Here is a 22,320-nt window from a genome sequence, read left to right on the forward strand (position 1 = left end):
AATGAAGATCAGGAATACATCATTTTCTTGTGTTCAAAGTTCACTGCAACTGTTGTAGTACACTCGAGTTTTTGAAATTCTCTCTCGAGTAGTTACTCTTGTGTAGAAAGTTTATAGCAAATCAGTCACTTGACATTTAGCATCCATATTTATTGAATAATACTGTGTTATTTCATTTTTGTAACTATCTTACACCTGCATGATTAAGGCTATTTACAGATATTCTCATAGACACAGAAGGGATAAATACCTGTTTTTGAAAGGAGGTCCAAATAGTCTTAGTTTTTCATCCCAGTAAGATGCTCTTATTTCCTGTTCATCTTTGCTATTCAGACACAAACTTGTGCTTTCAGTAGGAGATAATGAGATCATTAACTTTTTCTTAAGTTTGTATGTGTAATAGAATTAGCAGACTCAAGTAGATCTAGAACTTTCCTTCTTTGTTTCAATAAACGTGCGCTCTTGCAGGAGACTTATTTTATTAAATAGAGAACTAACTTCCTGTAGACTTTTAAAATTCCCACATCCATCAGCACTTCCCCAAGAGTACCCCGGGGCCAGGAGTGGTACCGAATGATCAATGTCCACAGACAAGCACACTTCCTGATATTATCAGATTCAGAGATTCAACTTCTGGATAAAATTTGGTGTGTTACCATCCAGTTGCTTTCAGCTTTATTGATGATGTGAAATTTGGAGCTGGGTGTAGGGGAGAGGATCTAGGTAGCATCTTCTTCCAGTGTCACTGTGAGATCATATTACTCTGCACACTTGGATTAGGAGCTTTACATTTAAAACTGGACAAAGAATGAGAACAATCTCATTTTATTGCAACATTGCCATCAGTGGATAAAGTAGTCTTTGGAATTGCACTTTACCTTTCTGACCAAGTTTCTTCTCCAGGAAAAAACAAAACTCCAATTGCATCATCCCTGGGTATATCATGACGCATTATGTTTAACCTTATTTCATGTTTTTTAGCTATTTTAGAGCATTTTGTTTCTTTTTTTTTCAAGAAGACCATTTCAAGATGTGTTTGCGGTCCTGTAACAAATATCCTGTAATATTTGTGAAAAGCCCCTGCAGGCACTTGAATACACAGCATCTTCTCCAGAATAAACAGGGACTTCTCTTACTTTTGATTTCCCCATGGTGCACCTCAGGGCGACCAAACGTGAGAGGAGAAGGCAGTTGAGAATGTCTTCTCCCCCAGCCTCCCACTGCTCTTGTGTGAAATTGCTCTGGAGTGCTAGTTCTGTGACTTCTGTTTCCCTCTCCCCCTCTGCAGTCCTGTGACACTCATCAGCATGTGGCCAGAGCACTATGAGTGAGTATCCGCAGCTCAGTCTGCAGGAGCCGGCACTCTGATTGGTGTCAGTTGCATGGGGGTGATTACGAACCTCGTGAGCTAAGAGACTAGTCTGCCCCCTGGGTAACAATCCTCACGGTTTGTTTGCATGGCAAATTCAGCGTTTAACTAAGCTAACATTCCCAATAGTGACATCTATCAATATTGGGGCATAAAACTCTTTCTTTGCTTTTTCTTTCTTAGCCCCTCGCAGTCTCCTCAGCTGTTTCATGATGACACCCATTCCAGAATAGAACAGTATGCCACACGGTAAGAGACTGATGGGAGCCCTCTGCTGCGCTGCCACCCAGAACGTATCTATTTCTGTATGAATCCTATAGCATTAATGTGCCTTGATTTAAGGGATGTTTTGCAAGAGTCGTGATTCCATTATATTTGGAATCTGGGCTCTCATCTTTCCATGTTGTAATTTGCACTTTACCAAATACCTGCTATATGTCCTATGAAAAGTAAATCGCCAGAGGATGTGATTATTGAGCTCATGAGAATCCAAACACTATGCAAACAGGATTTAGATAATATAACCCATTTTAATGAATGAGAGTAGGAATTGAATGTGTTCTCAGGAGATGGTGCACATATGAATTACAATATGTAATTAAATTTATGCTAATGCTTCATTAGAGTCCTTAAACAATATGAAGTATAGTCTGTTCTTGATGGCATGCACAAACTTTCAGAAACCAAAGTGTATGGTAAGTATTTATGGTACTAGCAATTAGCTATGCCTAAAAAGGTTAGTTTAAGCACCATATAAATAGTAACATTCAAACTGGGTGTTAGCCAGATAGAATTTCTGGGAAAAGGCAGGCTTAGACTAATGGAAAAACGTACTCAAAAGCATTGAGCTAGGAAATAGCACTGCTAGGAATTTACCTAAGGGATACAGGAGTGCTGATGCATAGGGGCACATGTAGCCCAAGATTCATAGCAGCACTTTCAACAATAGCCAAATTATGGAAAGAGCCTAAATGTCCATCAATTGATGAATGGATGAAAAAGATGTGGTTTATATGTACAATGGAATACTACATGGCAATGAGAAAGAATGAAATCTGGCCATTTGTAGCAACATGGATGGAACTTGAGGGTGTCATGCTAAGTGAAATAAGTCAGGCAGAGAAGGACAGATACCATATGTTTTCATGCATATGTGGATCTTGAGAAACTTAACAGAAGACCATGGGGAAGGGAATTGGGAAAAAAAGTTACAGAGAGGGAGGCAAACCATAAGAGACTCTTAAATACTGAGAACAAACTGAGGGTGGATGGGGGTGGGGGAGAGGGGAAAATGGGTGATGGGCATGCTGGGATGAGCACTGGGTGGTATATGGAAACCAACTTGACCATAAACTCTATTTTTAAAAAAGAGCATTGAGCTGGGAAAGAACGTGGCTTGTTTAAAGAATTGCAAATAAAGGCAGGAGGAGTAAAGGAATAGAAGCTGAAGTCTGGTAACGAAGGCCCATCTGCCAAGGAGCTGGGTTATGTCTTCAGCCAAAGGGGGGTCATGGAGAGTCTTTGGGCAAGAGAGGAGCAGAATCAGATTTGTGAGAATGAAAACCAAACTGGAGGATCTGGGACATCAGCCAGGAGCCTAGGTCACTTAGGAGTCTAGTAACATGGCAAAAGGCGAAGGCCTACAAGTCTTCAAAACAATGATGGCAGAAAGGTAACTCAACATGAGGTATTATTTTAGATTTCCAATCTTGTTAGGAGATTTGGACCTTTTCTTATTTTTTCAGAATTATGACAGTTGAGAATGACAGAGAATGTACCTCCAATTGACCATGCCCTGTGTGATCACGTTATCTAACGTGTTTATTTTCATTTTCCAGGCTGGCCCAGATGGAAAGGACTAATGGATCTTTCCTCACTGATAGCAGCTCTACCACAGGAAGTGTGTAAGTAAATCATGAAATTAGCACTGCCTGGGAAGGCTAGTTTTTGTATCATGGCTGTCGGAAATAATCTTCATTGACTATAGCTCCAAATTTTGATCCCAATCAAAATTGATAAGTGTGGTTACAAAAATGTCTATGTAGATTTTATGCTTTCAAGCCATGATAATATAAATTAGATATTTTATTTAGTTTCATATAAGTTAATTTAAAAAATCTTGTATTTGTCTACTAATTTGCCTCGGGAAGATCAGATTGTTTTATTTATAAATACAGGTATAGATGTTCATTCCATTTGTCAGACACTTCTTGTTGATAATTTAACAGATATATTTCCACAGAATAATTGCCTTCTGTAAAATCTTCCTTCTTTAGCTGACTCACATTTTTTCTATCATCTCTGCCATTTAACAACTATGACCCACACAAGTTTGGACATATATTCCCCAGTCTTCATTGAAAAATATTATTTCTCCTGCTAATATTTTATTATATTAGCAAGCAGGAAAAATCTCATTGACTTTAGAAAAATATTTTCAGAAAAAAATTCTAGGCAAATATTTTATCTCTGATATTCCTATTATTGTGTGTAATATTGTTTGGAACTTTTCTCTTTTCTTCCCCCTCCTTGGAATTAGCATTTTTTATTTTGAACGAGGTCTATAAGATTTCAGTAATGTCACATTTACTTGACTTAGGCAGGGTCACTGTTGTTTGACCTGGCAGGAAGCTGTAGGTAGTCAGGAAAGTTACAGAACATAATACTCCGGTGTTTTATACTAAAAAAGACCATGGGGAGAGTCAAATTGAAATACTTAAAGCACTCTCATACAAAATAGCTCCCTATCAAAAATTTTTAAATTGTTTTACTATTTTAAGCTTATAAATAAAAATGTCAGGAGATTTTTCCATTTTAAATTTCAAACATTAGCATGTTAATACTTTACAAGAATACAATTGTGATTTATACATTATTATTCATGTACTATGAATATGAAACAATTCCCAAAACAAAATAATAGCATATTTATAATGCTTGTTTCACATTTAACTACTAGTATGTACTTTATGTAAAGCAGTTAGATATCTGGAGTATCCCCTAAATCAACATAATTTTCACAAGGTTGACAATAGCCAAAGAATTAGATGAAATAAAAAAATAATAATGAAGACCAAAATAATTAAAACCAAATTTAAATTCTTTAAAATGTGTTTGTCATGACCTCTGAACAGAGTAAAAGTAATTTTCAAATTTAGTACATCCTATTTTCAAATTAAAATAAACACTATTTTTAAATCTATTACTAATGTCTGAGAAAAAGAAAAAAATTATCAGATGACTAAAAGCCGAATACGTTTTAATATACCATCATTAGATATATTAATTCATTCATCTGTCCAACAAATATTTCTTATATCCCTACCATGCAATTTGTGATAGAATCAGTTTTGAGAGCTGACTGTTACATTTTTAGGAAGTTTGTAAGCTGTTTGTTAAACAGAGCCATTATAGGGGCTTCTGAGTGACTCAGTCGGTTGAGCAACCAACTTTGGCTCGGGTCGTGATCTCGTGGTTCGTGGTTCATGCCCACGTTGGGCTCTGTGCTGACAGCTCAGAGCCTGGAGCCTGCTTTGGAATCTGTGTGTGTCTCTCTCTCTGCCCCTTCCTGCTTGTGCTCTGTCTCTCAAAAATAAATAAAATGTTAAGAAAAAATTTTAAAGAGTCATTATAGAAATTAATATGTATATTTTTACAATTAAATAAATTAGAGTCAAATGAAGGTAATACTCAAAACTTATCATGCTTTAGTTAGTCTACCTCATTGTACTATGTACTATTATCTGTGATCTTTGGGTAGTTTATAGTATTTGTCAGATGGTGTACAACTGTGTGTCTTTTCCAAACTCTACCTTCAGTAAAGTCATTAGCTTGAAATTGGCCTTAATGAAAGTATTTAAACCACAGAAATTGCAAAGGGTACAATTCAGTGTCTTCCTATTCATTTATTTTTTGGAAAGCTTGTTAAATGTTTATCAGCATGCCATTGCCACACAGCCAGTACTGTAAACATCTATAGATGTCAATACTATCTTCATGAACCTTACGGGCTAGAGAAGGGATGGATAAGTGTTTCTACAGAGGAAAAGCATGAGAAAAGCATTTTTGGTAGAGAGGATAATGACCAACACCCCCCCCCAAAAAGAAATCCACATCCTAATCCCTGAAACTTAAGAATGTGTCACTTTATAAGGCAAAACAGACCTTGCACATGTGATTAAGTTAAAGATCTTGAGATGGGGAGATTATCCTAGATTTGGGTGGACCCCATACAATCCCATGAGTCCTTATAAGAGGTGGGGAGAGTCCGTTAGAGAAGGATATCGCCGTGAAAGGAGAGGTCAAGTACAGAGAGATTTCCAGATGCTACGCCACGAGTTTTAAAGGTAGAGAAATGCAGGTGGCCTCTAGCTCCTGGAAAAGGTGAGGAAACAAATTCTCCCTTAAATGTAATGTTCAGTTAAGTTAACACTGTAAGAATGTGTCTATCAGCCACTAAAGAGAAATTGTTTTCCAGTCCCTGGCGCATTAATATTTTCTTCGTGAATATGCTAGTAAATCTTATTTTGATGAGTCCTGCAAACCTTGGCTCTTTCACAGTTTGAATTATCGATTATTCTGGGCTTCTTTTCCTGTGACCATGGGAGTGACTCCACCATTTGAGTAAGATTGCGAACGGCGACACTGAGTCATTGAAGCCCTGTGCTGGATCTGGAATCCAGGAGTGTGACTTGCAGTCATCTACCTCCTCACTTAAATGTATAATTTTTACCTATTTAACCATTTCCATTGCAACTGGTACTATTGAATTGACAAAGGCAGTCAGTATTACACATACCACAACAAATGCCTTTTCTCCCAGTGGATAGAGCCGGGGTGAGGCTGCTTCTCACCTCCTTTGGGCTGAGAGCACTCCTCAGAATTTACAACGGACGGCTTAGGAACCAAGTCCCACTACTTGATTCTCTGACTGCCCTTCCGTGTTTTCCATCTAATATTGTAGCATCTTGGATCACAGCCTGTTGGGAAGAAATGTTCACTCTCTTAACAGGATGCCGTTATGCTGTTCCTTCTTTGCTTTCAGCGTATTTGTTTCTTACAGGTCCTTCCTGGAGTGGCAGGAAGTACGTAACATACCGTAACCCTGGCCTTTCCCTGGGAAATTCCTAAAGCTCCAGCACTGACAGGGTCACGACACAATCCTGAGACAATACATGACAGCTTTCTGCACCACTTAACAGTGTCGCCGGCTTCTAAACAGGGTGGCTCCTCAAGGCAGCTCTTCTGTTTCACTCTTAGGTCTGTCCCGAGGCAGCCAGCATCAGAATTTTCATTGTTGGGAACATTTAAAAGCTAACTCAGAGTGCCTTAAGCTAAAAAAAAAAAAAAAAAAAAAAAAGTGGTATTAGTTAGCAAATTTCTACAATATATTTTGGAATTTTTCTCATTCTTGAGTTCTCCACCTTTCCTCCAGGCCCTTTTGAGTGGGGGTGTCTGTTATTCCAATCTAGGTCATAAAAACACTGTTTGGTCTCTTTTGAATAACAAGAGTGACCATCTCCCTCTCTCTCTCTCTCTCTCTCTCTCTCTCTCTGCAGAGTGCAGAGCATAGTGAAAGCTACTGAGCACGTAGCCCATCTTTGCTTATTTAATCCTCATAGAACCCTTTGAGATACTACTCTTGTTTCTGTGGCCACCATTTTCAGATGAATAACCTGAGGCCCTAAGAGGTTAAGGAGCTTGCCCAGGGTTTCATAGTCAGAAGTGGGGTTCAGATGCAGCAGCCTCGCTCCCCCTGACCACCCCTGACCTCCTCACTGTGCTGCCTCCACCACACGATGGGGAGAGTTTCCCAGATGGGAGGGAGCACTGCAGTGGGGGTGAGGAGGGGGCGGTCAGAGCATCTTCAGTCCCCCTGGGGGTCATCACTTTTGGTGTCCTGATCCTGCCCATTCTCCGCACTTGCCTCTGCTTCGCCATCTAGACCCAACCAGAAGAGTTTGTAATTCAGCCCCTCCAAGACCCATCTGCTAAAGGTACTTTGGGATTATCTCAGCCACAGGTGATAAGAGACCCCTATGCTTTGAAGTGTGAATTTTGAGATTCAAACAGGATTCTAAGTTACCCAAGGGCCTTTTAGTCATTTGTGTCTTGAAAAGCAACCATCTTAACCTGGGGTTTGAGCCTTTCTCCGTCCCTCAGATTGGTCTGTGGAACCAATTCCCTGGCTCCCGACCGTGTTCATCATCTTCTGGAAGCTGGTTAACAAGTTGTTGCATTCCCTTGCACCGTGGACTGCTGCCTCCCCAGCCTAGATGTGAGTCAGCCTCCCAGCTCTTCCCCATTTACACCCAATTCTCAGTACTCCCCTTCCTCCTGAAAATCCGACTCTGGAGAATTTAAAGGGGCATTAATTGTGAGGATATTACTTTTCTAGGAGGAGTTAAGCATCCATGACTCAAACAGAAAACAGGACCCAAGATAGCCCCTAGGGCATCTCAGTAGCAGGGACTCAAGGACAGATCCTCAGGCCATTGCCATCGGGGTGTCTCTCCCCCCATCTGCTACCTGCCCTTGAATGACCTCGTTTTATGTGGGAAGGGCAAACTTGGGAGCCTTGTGTGCTTTGCACTGGCACTGCTCTTTGCCGCTCTGAAGCCTGGAATGGAATGATCCTTGAAAGGAGGGAAAATTATTATGATTTTTATTTATTTATGTCTTGTGTACTTTCAAAAGGTCATTGAATGAATCACACTTCTTTTGTCATCTTATATGCACTAATTTTATAATCCAGATAGTATTTACTTTGTGCAACTTAAATATGGTACAGACAGAGTCCATTTAAGGGTATTTCAGTGGTGCAGCTCTATATTTTTGCAGCCTTTTCTATTTTAGCACTGTTGACATTTAAAGGCCCTAATCTGGTACCTCATATACTATCTGTACTTAAAGGGTATGCTCTTGGTTTTTACTGTGTATAATTAAGAACTTGAATGTATGTATTTTTATATTTAACTTTTAGGCCTAATAATCTGTGAAAAACACTTCAGGCTAAAATTATATGTTATATATAAATGACTTTTTTAAAGAAATTGCCTTAAATCCCTTTCAGATTCCTTAATAAAAAATGTAATGATAGTGGTGATGATGATAATTACAATAATATGTTAAACCCTATCAACTTCCCAGAAGAAATGAAGTTAGGACAATGTTTACAACAAAATATATCTCAGATCTAATTGTGACTTGTTTGTGTATGTATTTGTTTCCCTGTGGATAGTATCCAAATCTTTAAAACAAACATTTAGTTAGTGTTAATATTGAGCACTCAATATAGTCCCTGAGTCAGATGCTTACTGGCGTGAATGTTCTAAGGGCATAAATGGTATGATGGTACCTTCTCACAAGGGAGGAGCTCCGTGCTAGGATCCAATCATACTGTAGATCCGCTGGGTAGCTTATGGGACCCAAGTTTTCCTTTAGCACTTCTTGTCCATATTATGTATGCCTTTAACTTTACTTTTAGTTCTTCATTTTCTTTTAGGTGAATGGTTCATAGGAATCATAAAATTGGTTTTTGGAAGGTCGTTTGAGTGACTCAGTTAAGCATGCAGCTTTGGTTCAGGTCATGATCTCACGGTTCGTGAGTTCAAGCCCCGTGTTGGGCTCTATGCTGACAGCCCAGAGCTTGGAGACTGCTTCAGGTTCTGTGTGTCCCTCCCTCTCTGTCCCTCCCCCACTTGTACCCTGTCTCTCTCTTTTAAAAAATTGGGTTTTTTTTTAACCAATATGAAAATCGGTTATGTTTTATTGCATTCCCTGGGATTAAGATCTGCTTTTGTTCTCTCTAGTTCACGTTATCCTTACTTGTGCTTTCTTTCGTTTGCTCTGTGGACAAAGTGCTTTGCTACACATTTGCGCGATCCGGCTGGTCACCTGGATGGCTGGGTTAGGACTCTAGACATTGCTCTATAGCCTTTCGACATGGAATATTATAGAGAATAGGAGGCTTAAATCTTTTGCTTTTTTTTTCTGCAAGACCTGTTTTGTTTTGATTTTTGGTTGATTGTTATGATGCTTTATCTTTATAATAGAGAAATTTCATGGGGGTTTATGTGAATGTTTCTCTTTTGTTATTTATTTATTTATTTATTGGATACTCAGACTTTTGTGTTTCTGTAGTTCTTTTTTTTTTAGTCTTAGAAATATTTACAAAAAGTTCAGCTACTCTCTTACTATTACTTTATTTTATGCCCACTATGTCTTTATACTTTGTATTTTTCCTTTTCCTCATGTGTTAGAACTCTATTTTTTAGAGTTCTCTCACTGTGGATTCTCTCTCCTCCTGAACCAGATAATGGGCCTCCAAACACTGACGGTGACAAGGAACACTGTGTTGAAGTCTTGTTAGCCTGATAGCCAGCTTCTGTGCCTTCATCATGCAGTTGGGTTGAAGGCATTGGCCATGAGGGAGACGCCCCTCCCTCACACACACCCTTGCCACATCTCTGTCTGATTCAGGGCAGCCCAGGAGCTTTGAAATGCTGCTGCTCCACAGTGTCCCATACCTGTTCCCTCCTCTTCCCTCATCCTTCTAAAGTTAGGAGCAAGCATGAGATTCTTCTAGAGACTCCTTTAGTGTTCAGTGATACCGCATTTTCTCAGGAAAGGCAATCAAAGGTGATACCATAGCTTATCTGAGTCTTTATCCCATCCATGCTCCTTATTTCCAGTTTGTAACTGGAAACACTCCTCACACTACTGAATTTGCCAGTAGAAGGGTGGTAAGTTTAGGTATCAATGTTTATATTATCTCTGTATATACATTTTGAGATAGGGAGGGGTTTACCAATCAAGGAAGCAAAAGAAATCAATCAGTAGTTCATCTGAACCTTGGCTTTGGCTGTTCTACAGGCCTAACACTCATTTTTCCCCCCATTTGCTTCATCATATCATTCTGATCTCAGTGCTGAGGACACAGCTTTTCTATGAGCTCGCTAACTCTCAGATGGAATTTCAAGTCCCCTCTTTATCACAGTAAACTGTGGTCACACAGGGTTGGATTTTCAAATCAGACTCAGAGGAATCAGAGATCTTACCTAGTATCAAGGTCTGCTCGTCAGAGGCAGGGCGCAAGTAAGAGGTCCCAGACTGTCACCGCTGCTCAGCAGTCTCCTTCTGACTGCATTGGGGGTGCTCTGACCCCAGTGCAAAAGGCGAGGTCACTAAGGGACATTTGTAGGCACATCACTTTAAGAGGAGCTGATTCTGTCATGAGACAGCTCCATTTTATGCTCTAAGAGCTACTTACATGGTTTTCTGCAGCCCTATCCTAGCAATCCATAGCTTCCAGGATTTGTTTACTAAACACCATCAAAACACACCAGGTTCAATCTGCTAAAGTATTCATTCCAAAGCCGGAACGTCCCCACCTCAGCTAGCATCAGCCGGGAGGTCTGTCGTTTGCATGAGTACAGCGACATCAGACTGGATCACTCTATGAAGGAGGGAAACACCTTTCAGGCTTGCTCCTGAGCATTTTCTTCTCAAGACTGTATCAGTTTTGTGTTTTTTTATGCTTCTGTTTCTGCCAGTCAATAGATTCGACCACATGATTGATATGTCTAATTCACTAACCAGCAGTTAGACAAGAAGGAGAATCTAAATAACTCTAGTTGCTTGTTTTAATGCAAAATGATTGATCTTAATGATGACATGATGGTAGCAGATATTTTGTAAGAATCTCCAATGGTAATTTTTGTTATATTATTTGAATAAAAGAATATGTGGATTGTATTCTTCCATTCCATGGGTTACAAAGCCTTCCAAAATGGCTTTCAACCAAATGCTAAAAACTCAGGCCTCAGTCCATTTGGGCTGCTATAACACAGTACTACAGGCTGGGCAGCTTATAAGCAACAATGATTTATCACAGATTTGGAAGCTGTGAAGTTCAAGATCAAGGTACTAGCACATTTGGGATCTTATTAAAGCTCTCTTCCTGGGTCATAGATGGCCCTCTTCTCCCTGAATCCTCAAATGGCAGAAAGGGGACAGGAGCTTTCTGCACTGTCTTCTGTAAGGACACTAATCCCATTCATGAAGCTCCACCCTCATGACCCAGTCACCTCCACCCTGGGGCTTAAGTTTCCACATATGAATTTGGGGATATACAAACATTCAGTGCAGAGCAATTAATTTTTGAGTAAGTCTATTCATCTGTTCATTTGGCATTCAATTATTGATTTTGCCTAAAATGTCTCATATTAACCCAGTACTTTATTTGATACCTTTGATTTGATTTTTACTTTATTTGATACCTCTGCTCGGTAGAATATCTCTTCTGAGGTTTCTGATATGTACATGTTAGTCTAAGGCAAAGCATGAAATGTTGGTATGTGTAGTACCCCTACCTTTTAGATAAATATCTTCCTAGAGTTTCTTTTTTTAATAAAGTTTATTTATTTTAGTAATCCCTACACTCAACATGGGGCTTGAACTCATGACCCTGAGATCAAGAGTCACATGGTCCTCTGACTGAGCCAGACAGGTGCCCCAAATATCCTCCTGGAGTTTCAGAGAGACATAGAGGGACATTGAACTTTAAGTCAAAGTTGACCCAGCAACCACCCCAATCATCATTTCTACTACGCTTGTGTCCAGACATGAGCCTCAATGTGTGTGTGTGTCTGTCTGTCTGTCTGTCTGTCTCCCTAGGGAAGATGAGCATGCCCTCATCCAGCAGTACTGTCAGACGCTCGGAGGGGAGTCCCCAGTCAGCCAGCCCCAGAGTCCGGCTCAGATCCTGAAGTCGGTAGAAAGGGAAGAACGCGGAGAACTGGAGCGGATCATTGCTGACTTGGAGGAAGAACAGAGGTGTGTTCAATCTGGGAGATTTGTCCTCCTGGACAGACTTCTAACGGGAGATTGTTTAATAGTAACTTCAGTGTGATCCCTAGAAGCGTTTCCTAAAAGTCAAGGTTAATAGAAGATTAACAAACTGGGGCACTGGCTGCAGATGGTGAACTCGAGGGTTCAGGGAACACTCGCTTAAAGCTCCAGTTTTGTCCAGGCTTCCTCATTCCACTGCTAAGTGTTTGTACCTAAGAAGTCGCCTGGGTTCGATCTGAAGCTCAAGGGCCTTTTCGGGGAGAAAACCATGCCCACAGCAGTAATTCCTGTTGTTCCGTTTCTGCGCTAGAAACCTGCAGGTGGAGTATGAGCAGCTGAAGGAGCAGCACCTGAGAAGGGGTCTCCCTGTCGGGTCCCCTCCAGACTCTGTCGTATCTCCTCACCACACATCTGAGGACTCGGAACTCATAGCAGAAGCAAAGCTCCTCAGGCAGCACAAAGGTCGACTGGAGGCTCGGATGCAGATTTTAGAAGATCACAATAAGCAGCTGGAGTCTCAGCTCCACCGCCTGCGGCAGCTGCTGGAGCAGGTAGAGTGTGGAACCTGGCGTGGCTGCCACGTCCCCTCCCGGCCCAACGGTCTCCGGAGCCTGGTCCCAGCCTCGGCTGAGAGGCTGGCTTGCACCCTCTCACCCCCACACCTGACTTAGACTGGCTCAGGAATCCCTCTTCAGACGGAGGTATTACACCCTCCACTCGCTCAAAAAGTGTGTGTGTCCCACTTAAGATGGCATTTCCCATTCTTTGGTAACAGTGAAATGTGTTTCAGCTCTGAATACTTTAAAGGAAAAGACCCTATAACACACGTCTGCATACATCACATGTGGGAAACTAGAGATTAAGGGGAAGGAAGTGATCTGAACTTTTCAAGCTAAAGCCTTTCTTGCAGTGAGCTCTTTTTAAGAAGTTAAGCAACAGATGTGTATTAATGTGCAGCTATCATTTCCTAACACTGGGCCATGTCTTACGGCAATTCGCATACTTTCTTGACAATAAGAAATAGAATCTACATTATGATGAATGCATGCCTGTATGGTGAATACAAAATAATAATTATTATAAAGAAAGACTTTCTCTTATTTTCTACTTTTAAATTTCCTTCCTTTCTTTCTTACCCCCATGCCTGCCTTCTTCCCTCCTTACTTCCTTTCTTCCTTCCTTCCTTCCTTCCTCCCTTCCTTCCTTCTTTCTTCATGTGTTTTTCCTTATCTCTGTGTTCCTTCCATGTTTTTCCTATCACTCTTTGTGCTGGTCAGCACCTATCAAATCAATTTTATAGCTCATCAATGGGTCATAGCCCACAATTTTGAAAAATACTGTCCTTTGGGGTATAAAGAGGCATCAGACAGAGTTTTTGTTTTTTTGTTGCTTGCAGTCTTATTAGGGACCAAAACAAGATAGTACAAAATATAACGAGGTAGGATCACACATAGAGACACAATGCCATTGAGAATTGAGTACTTGATTCCGTCTAGCAGTTAAAGAATAGGAGTCATGTAACAGAACTAGTAATGAAGACACCTGGGTAGCAGGTGTGTCCTGGGTAGAATCCCCACAGATGGGGCTAGACTTTCTCTTTCTTAAAAAGTCTCTGACATCAATATTCATGTCGTCTTTTGCCTTTTTCTCTGGCCTGGTCAGTGTGGGGCCCCAAGCAGTAAATGGGCAAGCCTTTCTCCAGAAGTGATTTATCCAAAGACAGAAACAACTTTTTCTGCAGGGATTGTCTCAAATTTCAGAAAACCATCATGTCATAGTTGCTGTCAGCATCTTTTTGTGAGGATCATTCAAGACAGTGTAATTTCTGCATTATCTATACAACAGGCCACAGATCATCCCTTTTGACCGTATATTTTTCTGTGTGTCTGTCACTGTTTAAAATTTTATGTTAGACTGTTTGGGGGGAAGACTTACTTTGGGCCTCCAAATAGTGCCTCATGAGAAAACAGTAGTTCCCCTAGAGTGCCCCAAAGCCCAGCTTTCCCTGAGTCTTCTGGAATGTTATCTTCCTCCCTGCCCACCACATATGCTGGAAAAGCTACACTCTAGTGCTGTGAATTTGAAGTTTCCCCGTGATGTTAAGGAATAATTGTCTCTTGAAGTCTCCAATTTAAAATATGAAGTATTATCATTAACCTAGTGCAGCGATAGAATCCTTGCAGGAACGAAACAATCTTTATTTGCCAGAGCCTGTTGGAGAGCAAACGGCTCTCCTGCTTACACTCGCTCCACGCCCTCCCTCCGACTCTCACCACCCCATTAGACAGAGCTGCCTAATGACTTGTGTGCCCCCAGAATTGCACAGTAATGCTCTTAGAGATGGCTGATATCTAAGTGGCTTTGTATATCCCAGACTGTGGACCTCTTATCTCTTCTTAATGATGTAGCTCGGATGCCAGAAGTAGATGGAAAATTCACCTGATAGTAGAGGCTGGCAGAGCTCCAGGCTTCCACTAATATAAATTTAATGGAGGAGCCAGCCTCAAAAATATTGTAATTTCTGCATTCCCTAGAAAATGAGTCGCACTCTCTAATTTGACTACATACTTGTCAGTTTATCCATCACCATTTCAGAGCTTTGTGCAGAGTGCATGTTTTCTAGGTGGCAGATTCTGTTCTGATCTCAGAGGAAACACTAGCTGGTCACCCTCCTCACAAAATCCTTTAACACAGACATTTGTTTTACTGTCCTTCCCCAGTTACAAATCAAGAATCCAAGGCACAGGAGCGCCTGGGTAGTTCAGTTGGTTGAGCATCTGACTCAGGTCACCATTCCCAGTGCCATGGGATCAAGTCCCATGTCAGTCTCAACACTGAGCAGGGGGCCTGCTTGGGGTTCTCTCTCTGCCCTTTTAGCCAACATGCATGTACTCTCTTTTTCTCTCTTTCAAAAAAAAAAAAAAAAATAGAATCCAAGGCCAGAAGGTTGTAAAATTTGCTCATAATTAGGCAGGTACTGAGTAGTGGAGTTTGAATTCAAGCATGTGTATCCAAAATTGTGTTCTTAAGTCTCTAGTACCTCCTTTAAATATCGACTTACATAAACAAATGAGCTGATTTTGAAATTGGATAAATTTACTGTATGAGAAGCAGTGCTTCTTATTTTACTGATGAATGAAACCTGTTTTTTTTTATGTTTGGTTTTTTTTTTTAATTTATTTTTGAGAGACAGAGAATGTGAGCAGGGGAGGGGCAGAGAGAGAGGGAGATACAGAATCCGAAGACAGGCTCCAGCCTCTAAGCTAGCTGTCAGCACAGAGCCCTACCCAGGGCTCAAACCCACGAACCGTGAGATCATGACCTGAGCCGAAGCCGGATATTTAACTAACTGAGCCACCCAGGTGCCCTGAAACCTGTTTCTAAATTCACTTGGTTGACATAAAAGTAATAGCACAATTGAGGGATGAAACTGACATTGATAAATAAATCTCACATTATAACCAACTGAGGTGTTCGCAGAGCCCAAACTGAAGGGGACAGATCACCCAGTGCCCAGTGGAGGTGCTAGTGAACCCACCAAACTAATGAAAACCTGTGTTCTGAAGGTCTGAGACCAAAGAACTCTACATAATTCAGTTATCCATGGAAGTAAGAAACAGAAACGTGTCATTTGAATCCTTCTTCCGCCTTAATGTCTGCATGTGCTTGCAGCCGGAATCCGATTCCCAAATCAATGGCGTCTCCTCCTGGGCCTCACCTCAGCAGTCTGCACTGACCTACTCGCTGGATCCGGACCCTGACCCCCAGTTCCACCAAGCAGGTTGGTGTCCCCAAGATCTGGCTGACTCCCCTTCTCTGCTCTGTGCTTCGCCATTGGTTGGGTTTTCATTTGAAACTGCATTCTTACTCCCCCGTACCTTAGAGCAGAAAGGAGTTTCATAATCTCTTCGTGCTCAGCTGCGTACAAAGACAATTTAACAAACATTTCAGAATAAGAATCCATTAATAGATTTGCTTGTATGCTGTGTAGTAGTGGATGGGATTTTGGTGAAAGATGAAAGACCGTGCGTGCTCTTTTCGTTTTCGGATGAGTGACAATTTCATTTTGACTTTGCCTTCAGAATGTTTCTTTTTTTTAAATAAATCTGTCTCTAAAATTTATATTTGTGTGTATTCAGAATATAATCCTAAAGTATATTCTATACCAACCGTGGTTTTCTTTGCCCAGGTCTGGGAATTAATATTCCATCCTCGTCCCTAGAGACATTGCCACCCTTCCTGCCCCATCTGAGGCCAAGGTCTCGCCCAGACTATTTTATGGGTCACAAAGGGGACTTGTCACTGCTGTTAGGAAAGCCTCTGCCAACCAGCATTCAAGAATGACATTTTGTTATTGGCGAAATTTAAGTTCTAAAATTCTACTGAAAATGACACATTTTAACCAAATTAATTTGTTTCTAAGATACATTTTGCTACATTAGTCAGAAGGAAACCTAAGGTAATAATATTATCTTAATTGTTTTAGAGAGGTGAATTATTTTGCTATTGGTTATAGAATAAAAAAAAATCGAAGAAAAAAGGATCTTCTAAAATCCCTCTAGATTTGTAGCAGCATAAGCTAGCCCATGTCAAAGTCTCCAAGAAGAAAGAAAGAAAAAGAAAGAAACTGGTAGAATATTTTTTATATGAAAAAAAACCACTTGGAATGCAAACTAATGGAATTCCACCTAACAAATTGAAATAGTATGACCACATCGCTTATCTCTCACTCATAAATTTTCCCTTGGCCCATGGACTCTTCCTACGGAAACAGCTAATACATTTTATTTTTATGAAATTAAATTACCAACAAATTGACGCAAAAATGGTTTTGCTGTTCCCCCTTAAATTTGGCCTTTTCAAGGAGACTGATTTTCATGCTGATATTTAGAGGCCAGGATCAGGATTTTTCTCCCCATGTTGGGTTCTGGTGGAAGGATGGATGTTCATTTTAGAACGTCTGTTCTTCTTTTTCTCGGCAGCCCCAGTGGCGGAGGACCTGCTGGCACCCCCTCACGACACCAGCACGGACCTCACGGAGTTCATGGAGCAGATCAACAGTACCTTCCCATCTTGCTGCCGTGAGTATGAGGGATCCTAGCACTGCCTCTCCGCGGTTCCCTTCCATTTCTTTTCTCCTGCTTGGGGCCCTTTGTCTTCTTTGGTAAGATAACCAAAGCCGATATTAGAAACAGCATTGACTATGGTTTGAAAATAAATCAAACATCCTTTATGTCGACAGCAAATGAAGCTCAGCCTAGGTACCATCACGTCACTGGGCTGGAGGGACAGTGCTGCTCCCTGAGACGTTTCATTGTGACTTCTGAATGAGAACATGAAGGCGGACAAAACAAGTCTCACTGTAGAAGTCACCCTCTTCAGTGCCACCTCTAGCACAAAGTGTTATTACTTCAGAGAAGAGCTTTTAGCACCCAACAGGGGAAGAAAATCGTCTTTTCTAATATAATTCCCTCTCTCTTTTTTAAAGATTTTATTTTTAAGTAATCTCTGCACCCAACGTGGGGCCCAAACTCACAATCCTGAGAATAAGAGTCACACGCTCCACTGACTGAGCCAGCCAGGTGCCCCCACTGTCTTTTCTTCAGACGTAGGTCATCAGATTCAGTTCTGGAAGAGAATTTCAGATATTTTTTCCTTTTTTCTTTTTTTTCTTCTGGTTTCTCTTCTCATGAAATGAAACAGTCACTGCATAAAGGCCAAATAATTGAAGGCATCACAGATTATGACCCTGTGACTTTTCCATATGAACAACCAAGAGCCAGAAAGTAATCAAATGAAAACAGTCCAAATCCCAGAGGAAATTACATAATGTTCTTATTTATTGATTTTTCCCCAAAACTTTTAAAATTCAGTCTCTTGTCATCTCACGGTTTCTACTGAACTCTCAGCAGAAATGCTTGTGTGGCTCCAAAAGGAAGCTGTGTACTTGTGTGCATGCTAACTACTTAATGCCACAATTTATTTTAAATAATCTTTTAAGGAAACATGAATGTATTATTTATAATTTTTAGGGTGATTTCCACTCAAATTGATTTTTAAGTCTAGATAGCCATCAAAGTAAGATTTTAGTATGTACATATACTACTGTAGATATTAGATCTGTGTTATGTATGGTAGTACATATATGAAACTGCTTCTCCTCTCCCACTTTTTCATCCAGTCCTCAGAAAATACCATCTTAAATGATGAAAAAAGGCATTACCAGGAAGGTAGTTAAGTAAGATATATTGACTTCATTAAAAATATGCTTCAACTTCTACAATTCTGCAGTTTATAAAAATGCCATCATTAGTAGGAAATGGAAATAGCTCTTTGAAATATAGTCTTCCCTGAATTTTCAGAAGTATTTTCCTAAAGGACATAGTACAGTTTCTGCAAGCACATAAATATATTTATATTTGGGAATGTGTCATTTTCCAGTTATTATCTTGGTTGTACTTCTCAAAGTTTCCTGAATTGTATCCATTATAGGTCAGTCACTACACTCACTCTCCCAAAAAATATGTGCCCATGTGTGCAAATGTTGTGTGTCTACACACACGTAGACATACATACACATGCACACATACTTTTTTTGGCCTCCTAGAGTCTTACAAAGGCGAACGAGGGTCAGTTGTAACCCCTATGCTATCAGAGTTTGGCTTATTTTCTAGGTGCTATAACAGGCACAGTAGATGAGCAGATCAAATCTTTTATATTAAGATTGAATTTTCTATAGATTTTGCTTCTGAATTGTATGTTATTTAATGGCTAGATAAAACCTCATCTTACTCACTATAAAAGCCAGCATTTCAAGATTAAATTTCTAAATGAAATTGCTCTTCAGTTCAGCTCAAATCCAAATCTATTAATAAGTAGTTAGTAACAAATTCTGTAAATCAAAGCCTATTTAGAAGTTTGCACTTAAATGTCATGATGGACATGTTCCATTTAAAAGTCCGTTGGCAATGAGAGTTAGGATGGGAAATATGTTTAATTAAATGCTTGACAGTGACTATCGATGTATAATTTCCCCATAATTTTTTTTAAAGTTTTTTAATGCTTATTTACTTTTGAGAGAGAGAGAGAGACAGAGCATGAGCAGGGAAGAGGCAGAGAGAGAGAGGGAGACACAGATTGCAAAGCAGGCTCCAGGCTCTGAGCTGTCAGCACAGAGCTCATGACCTGAGCTGAAGTCGAATGCTAGACCGACTAAGCCACCCAGGTGCCCCTCCACATTAAAATTTTTTAATGTTTATTTATTTTGAGAGAGAGGGAGAGAGAGACAGAGTGAGTTGGGGAGGGGCAAAGAGAGAGGGAGAGAGAGAATCCCAAGCAGGCTCCACATCATCAGTGCTGAGCTGACATGGGTGTCGATCTTATGAACCATAAGATCATGACCTGAGCCAGAATCAAGGTCTGGTACTTAACTGACTGAGCCACCCAAGCACCCCTAACGTTTTTATATTAAAAATTCATGGTGTTTCTTTTTTTTTTAACAGCTTGTCACAAAACAATTACTCTTAAATCTGTTTCTTATATCTAGATATTATAAAACTCTAATCTGTCATAGAAGAGAATATAATTAAATAAAAATAATAATTGTAAAGCAAAAATGGATGAAAAAAAGAAATGAGTATGTTCATCTCATTTTATGACCTCCCTTAAAGGGTACATGTGAAATTCTATTAACAAGTATTATTGTTCCTCAGAAGTATGTACACCTTCAGTGGGACCTACACATAGTAGGTTGAGCTCCTACTATGTACTCGTGTCTTCTCCACCTGTGCCCTTTTGTGTTGTGAAGGTGGGTTATGGAGCCCTAATATTCCTGAGTGGAGGCTGGCCCCGTGTTCCTGTAGCCTTAAGCTTGTCCATTCACAACTGCTTAACATAAATATAATGTTCTCTGTATGGACATCACTAATCATGTGTTATTTTAAAGGGCTCAAGTATGTCGCATGTAAGAAATGATGACTGATGTGTTTGATAATGCTCTGAATATTAGATCTTAGTATTTGAAGTTCTCCTGTTCAAGTTTAGTTTGCACTTGTCATATTTCTATCCGATATTTTGCTTTGATACCATAAACGTCTTCAAGATAGGGGCACCTGGGGGGGCTTAGTTGGTTAAGCGTCTGACCTCAGCTAAGGTCATGATCTCATGGTTCATGGGTTCGAGCCCCGTGTCAGCCTCTGTGCTGCCAACTCAGAGCCTGCTTCGGATTGTGTCTCCTCTTTCTCTGTCTCTTCCCCATTCACTCTCTGTCTCTCTCTGTCATTCAAAAATGAATCAATGTTATCAAAAATTTTTTTAATCTCCAAAATAAGGACATATTTCCCTTTAAAAAAAAGCCTAATTTATTTATAAAATTGATACATATTTTTAAAAATTGTGTCTAAAGTTATTAAACCTTTTGAAAATTATTGCAGAAAAGATATAGCACCTGACTTAGACTTTGTGCCCAAGACATGTTTCTGAATTGAATGAATGCATGAATAAATAATTACATTTTCTAACCGGGAAGGTTCAGTTGGTAAAGTTTCCCAAGATAGTATACATAAGGTCTGTAGGGTTCATTTGCTTTGTTGCCCCTTTTAAGTTGCTCAGCTAGCAAATATTTTAATAAACCTTTGCATTCCCAAAGCTTCCTGACCACCTTTGGAGGATTTCTCTAAGCAGATCGGATTGGCACTCTCCCAATGCCAAAGCAATCCCACAAGCCCCTGTTACTAATGAGAACTTTAAAACTGCTTGTCACCGGCATACAATGAATTGATCTGCATGTTAATCTTGACTTTTTGATCCTTTGTGGATTAAAAATTAGCATGGTCACAAGTGAATTTACACTCCCAGCAGTCCTGGAATTAAAATGAAACTATAATCATAAATCCTAATTGCATGAATTGCCTACTTAAAACATGGCAATTTTTTGTGCCTATACATTGCCGTGCATAATACTTTAGAATCTCTGTCTTCATTTACTATCCCAGTTGTTCTGATAGCATCCTTGAAATATGGACTTTTAAAGTCTTCTTTTAATTATTTACATTAAGTTCCAGAGCAGAGAGGAAGGTGTTTTCATCTTTTCCTGGCAAGGCGTTAATGAAGGGAATTTAATTGTGTTGCCAAATAACTAATGTACATACTAAAATTTTCACTAATAGCTATAGGTGTTTTTTTTTTTATGTAAAATCCTCTCTGTTTTTCGTGTATGTCATCCAAATATTGAGGATACTAGTACGGAAGATTTTTGGCTGATAGAACAACAAATGCTTTTAAAATAATTTCTTATCTACAGGCATATTTTCACTGTGAATTGTCTGTGTGTATTAGACTTGAGCGGCATTCATCACCAACTCAAAACCTACCAATATGCATTTCCTGGTTTCTGGTAAAAATATGTGGGTGTAGTTTGTTCAGGGGAGGCCCCATAGCCTTTTATTTGATAAAAAGCTATAGGGCTCTCAATGCTGATTTGGAGCAACATGGATTCAATTTCTGTTTGGGTCTGGCTGTGTGTTACGAATAGGAGAAGTATAGTAAGAGAAGTGTGTATAAGAGAAATAAGTATGTGTGGCGTCCTTGATACCGTGCAGCGGAGCGCTCCCTCGACACAGCTCCCTGGAAAGGACGCCCACTCGTGTTTTCCTGCTGTAACTCACTCATCTGGCAGGATGTCTCGCGGTAGCCTCATTCTCTCCCTCCAGGCATCCCAGAGTTGCCCATCTCATTCACTCTGATCTGCTCACAAAGTACCCACTATGTGGTCATGGATGGCTTTTTTTTCCCTCAGTACAAAAGGGTGAGAGCTGGAAGGAATTCAACATGCTAGATGATTAGGGACAGTTCTTATTTCACCCAAATACTCCCAGCCGGGAGGATGCAGAATACCCTCTGACCCGCCTGCCCGTGTCCGCCCCCACCCAGCCCCCTGGGCACCCACACTGTCTGTACTTTCTGTAACCAGGAAGGAGCCGAGCTGCTCAGCAGCCAGGGCGAATCAGATGCCTTAGAACAACTTCCCCAGTGCTCTCAGCCGGGCCCCAATAAGCACAGCGATTAGCCCAAGTGCCTAGAAGACTGTGGGGATTCGGCCA

The 22,320-nt window shown here is 40.3% G+C and overlaps 1 protein-coding gene across 1 annotated transcript in view; it reads left to right on the forward strand.

Annotated features, from left to right (window-relative positions):
* The window catches only part of UTRN (utrophin), a 507,319-nt gene that overhangs the window by 479,823 nt on the left and 5,176 nt on the right, over positions 1-22,320 (forward strand). Inside the window, exons 68-74 of the mRNA XM_029943246.1 lie at positions 1,289-1,327; positions 1,553-1,618; positions 3,208-3,273; positions 12,047-12,205; positions 12,531-12,771; positions 15,893-16,001; positions 17,203-17,301. Of these exons, the coding sequence (XP_029799106.1) occupies positions 1,289-1,327; positions 1,553-1,618; positions 3,208-3,273; positions 12,047-12,205; positions 12,531-12,771; positions 15,893-16,001; positions 17,203-17,301 (779 nt within the window). The remainder of the gene's footprint in view (positions 1-1,288; positions 1,328-1,552; positions 1,619-3,207; positions 3,274-12,046; positions 12,206-12,530; positions 12,772-15,892; positions 16,002-17,202; positions 17,302-22,320) is intronic.

The sequence above is a fragment of the Suricata suricatta genome, chromosome 7 (assembly GCF_006229205.1).
Source record: "Suricata suricatta isolate VVHF042 chromosome 7, meerkat_22Aug2017_6uvM2_HiC, whole genome shotgun sequence".
Classification (NCBI taxonomy): domain Eukaryota; kingdom Metazoa; phylum Chordata; class Mammalia; order Carnivora; family Herpestidae; genus Suricata; species Suricata suricatta.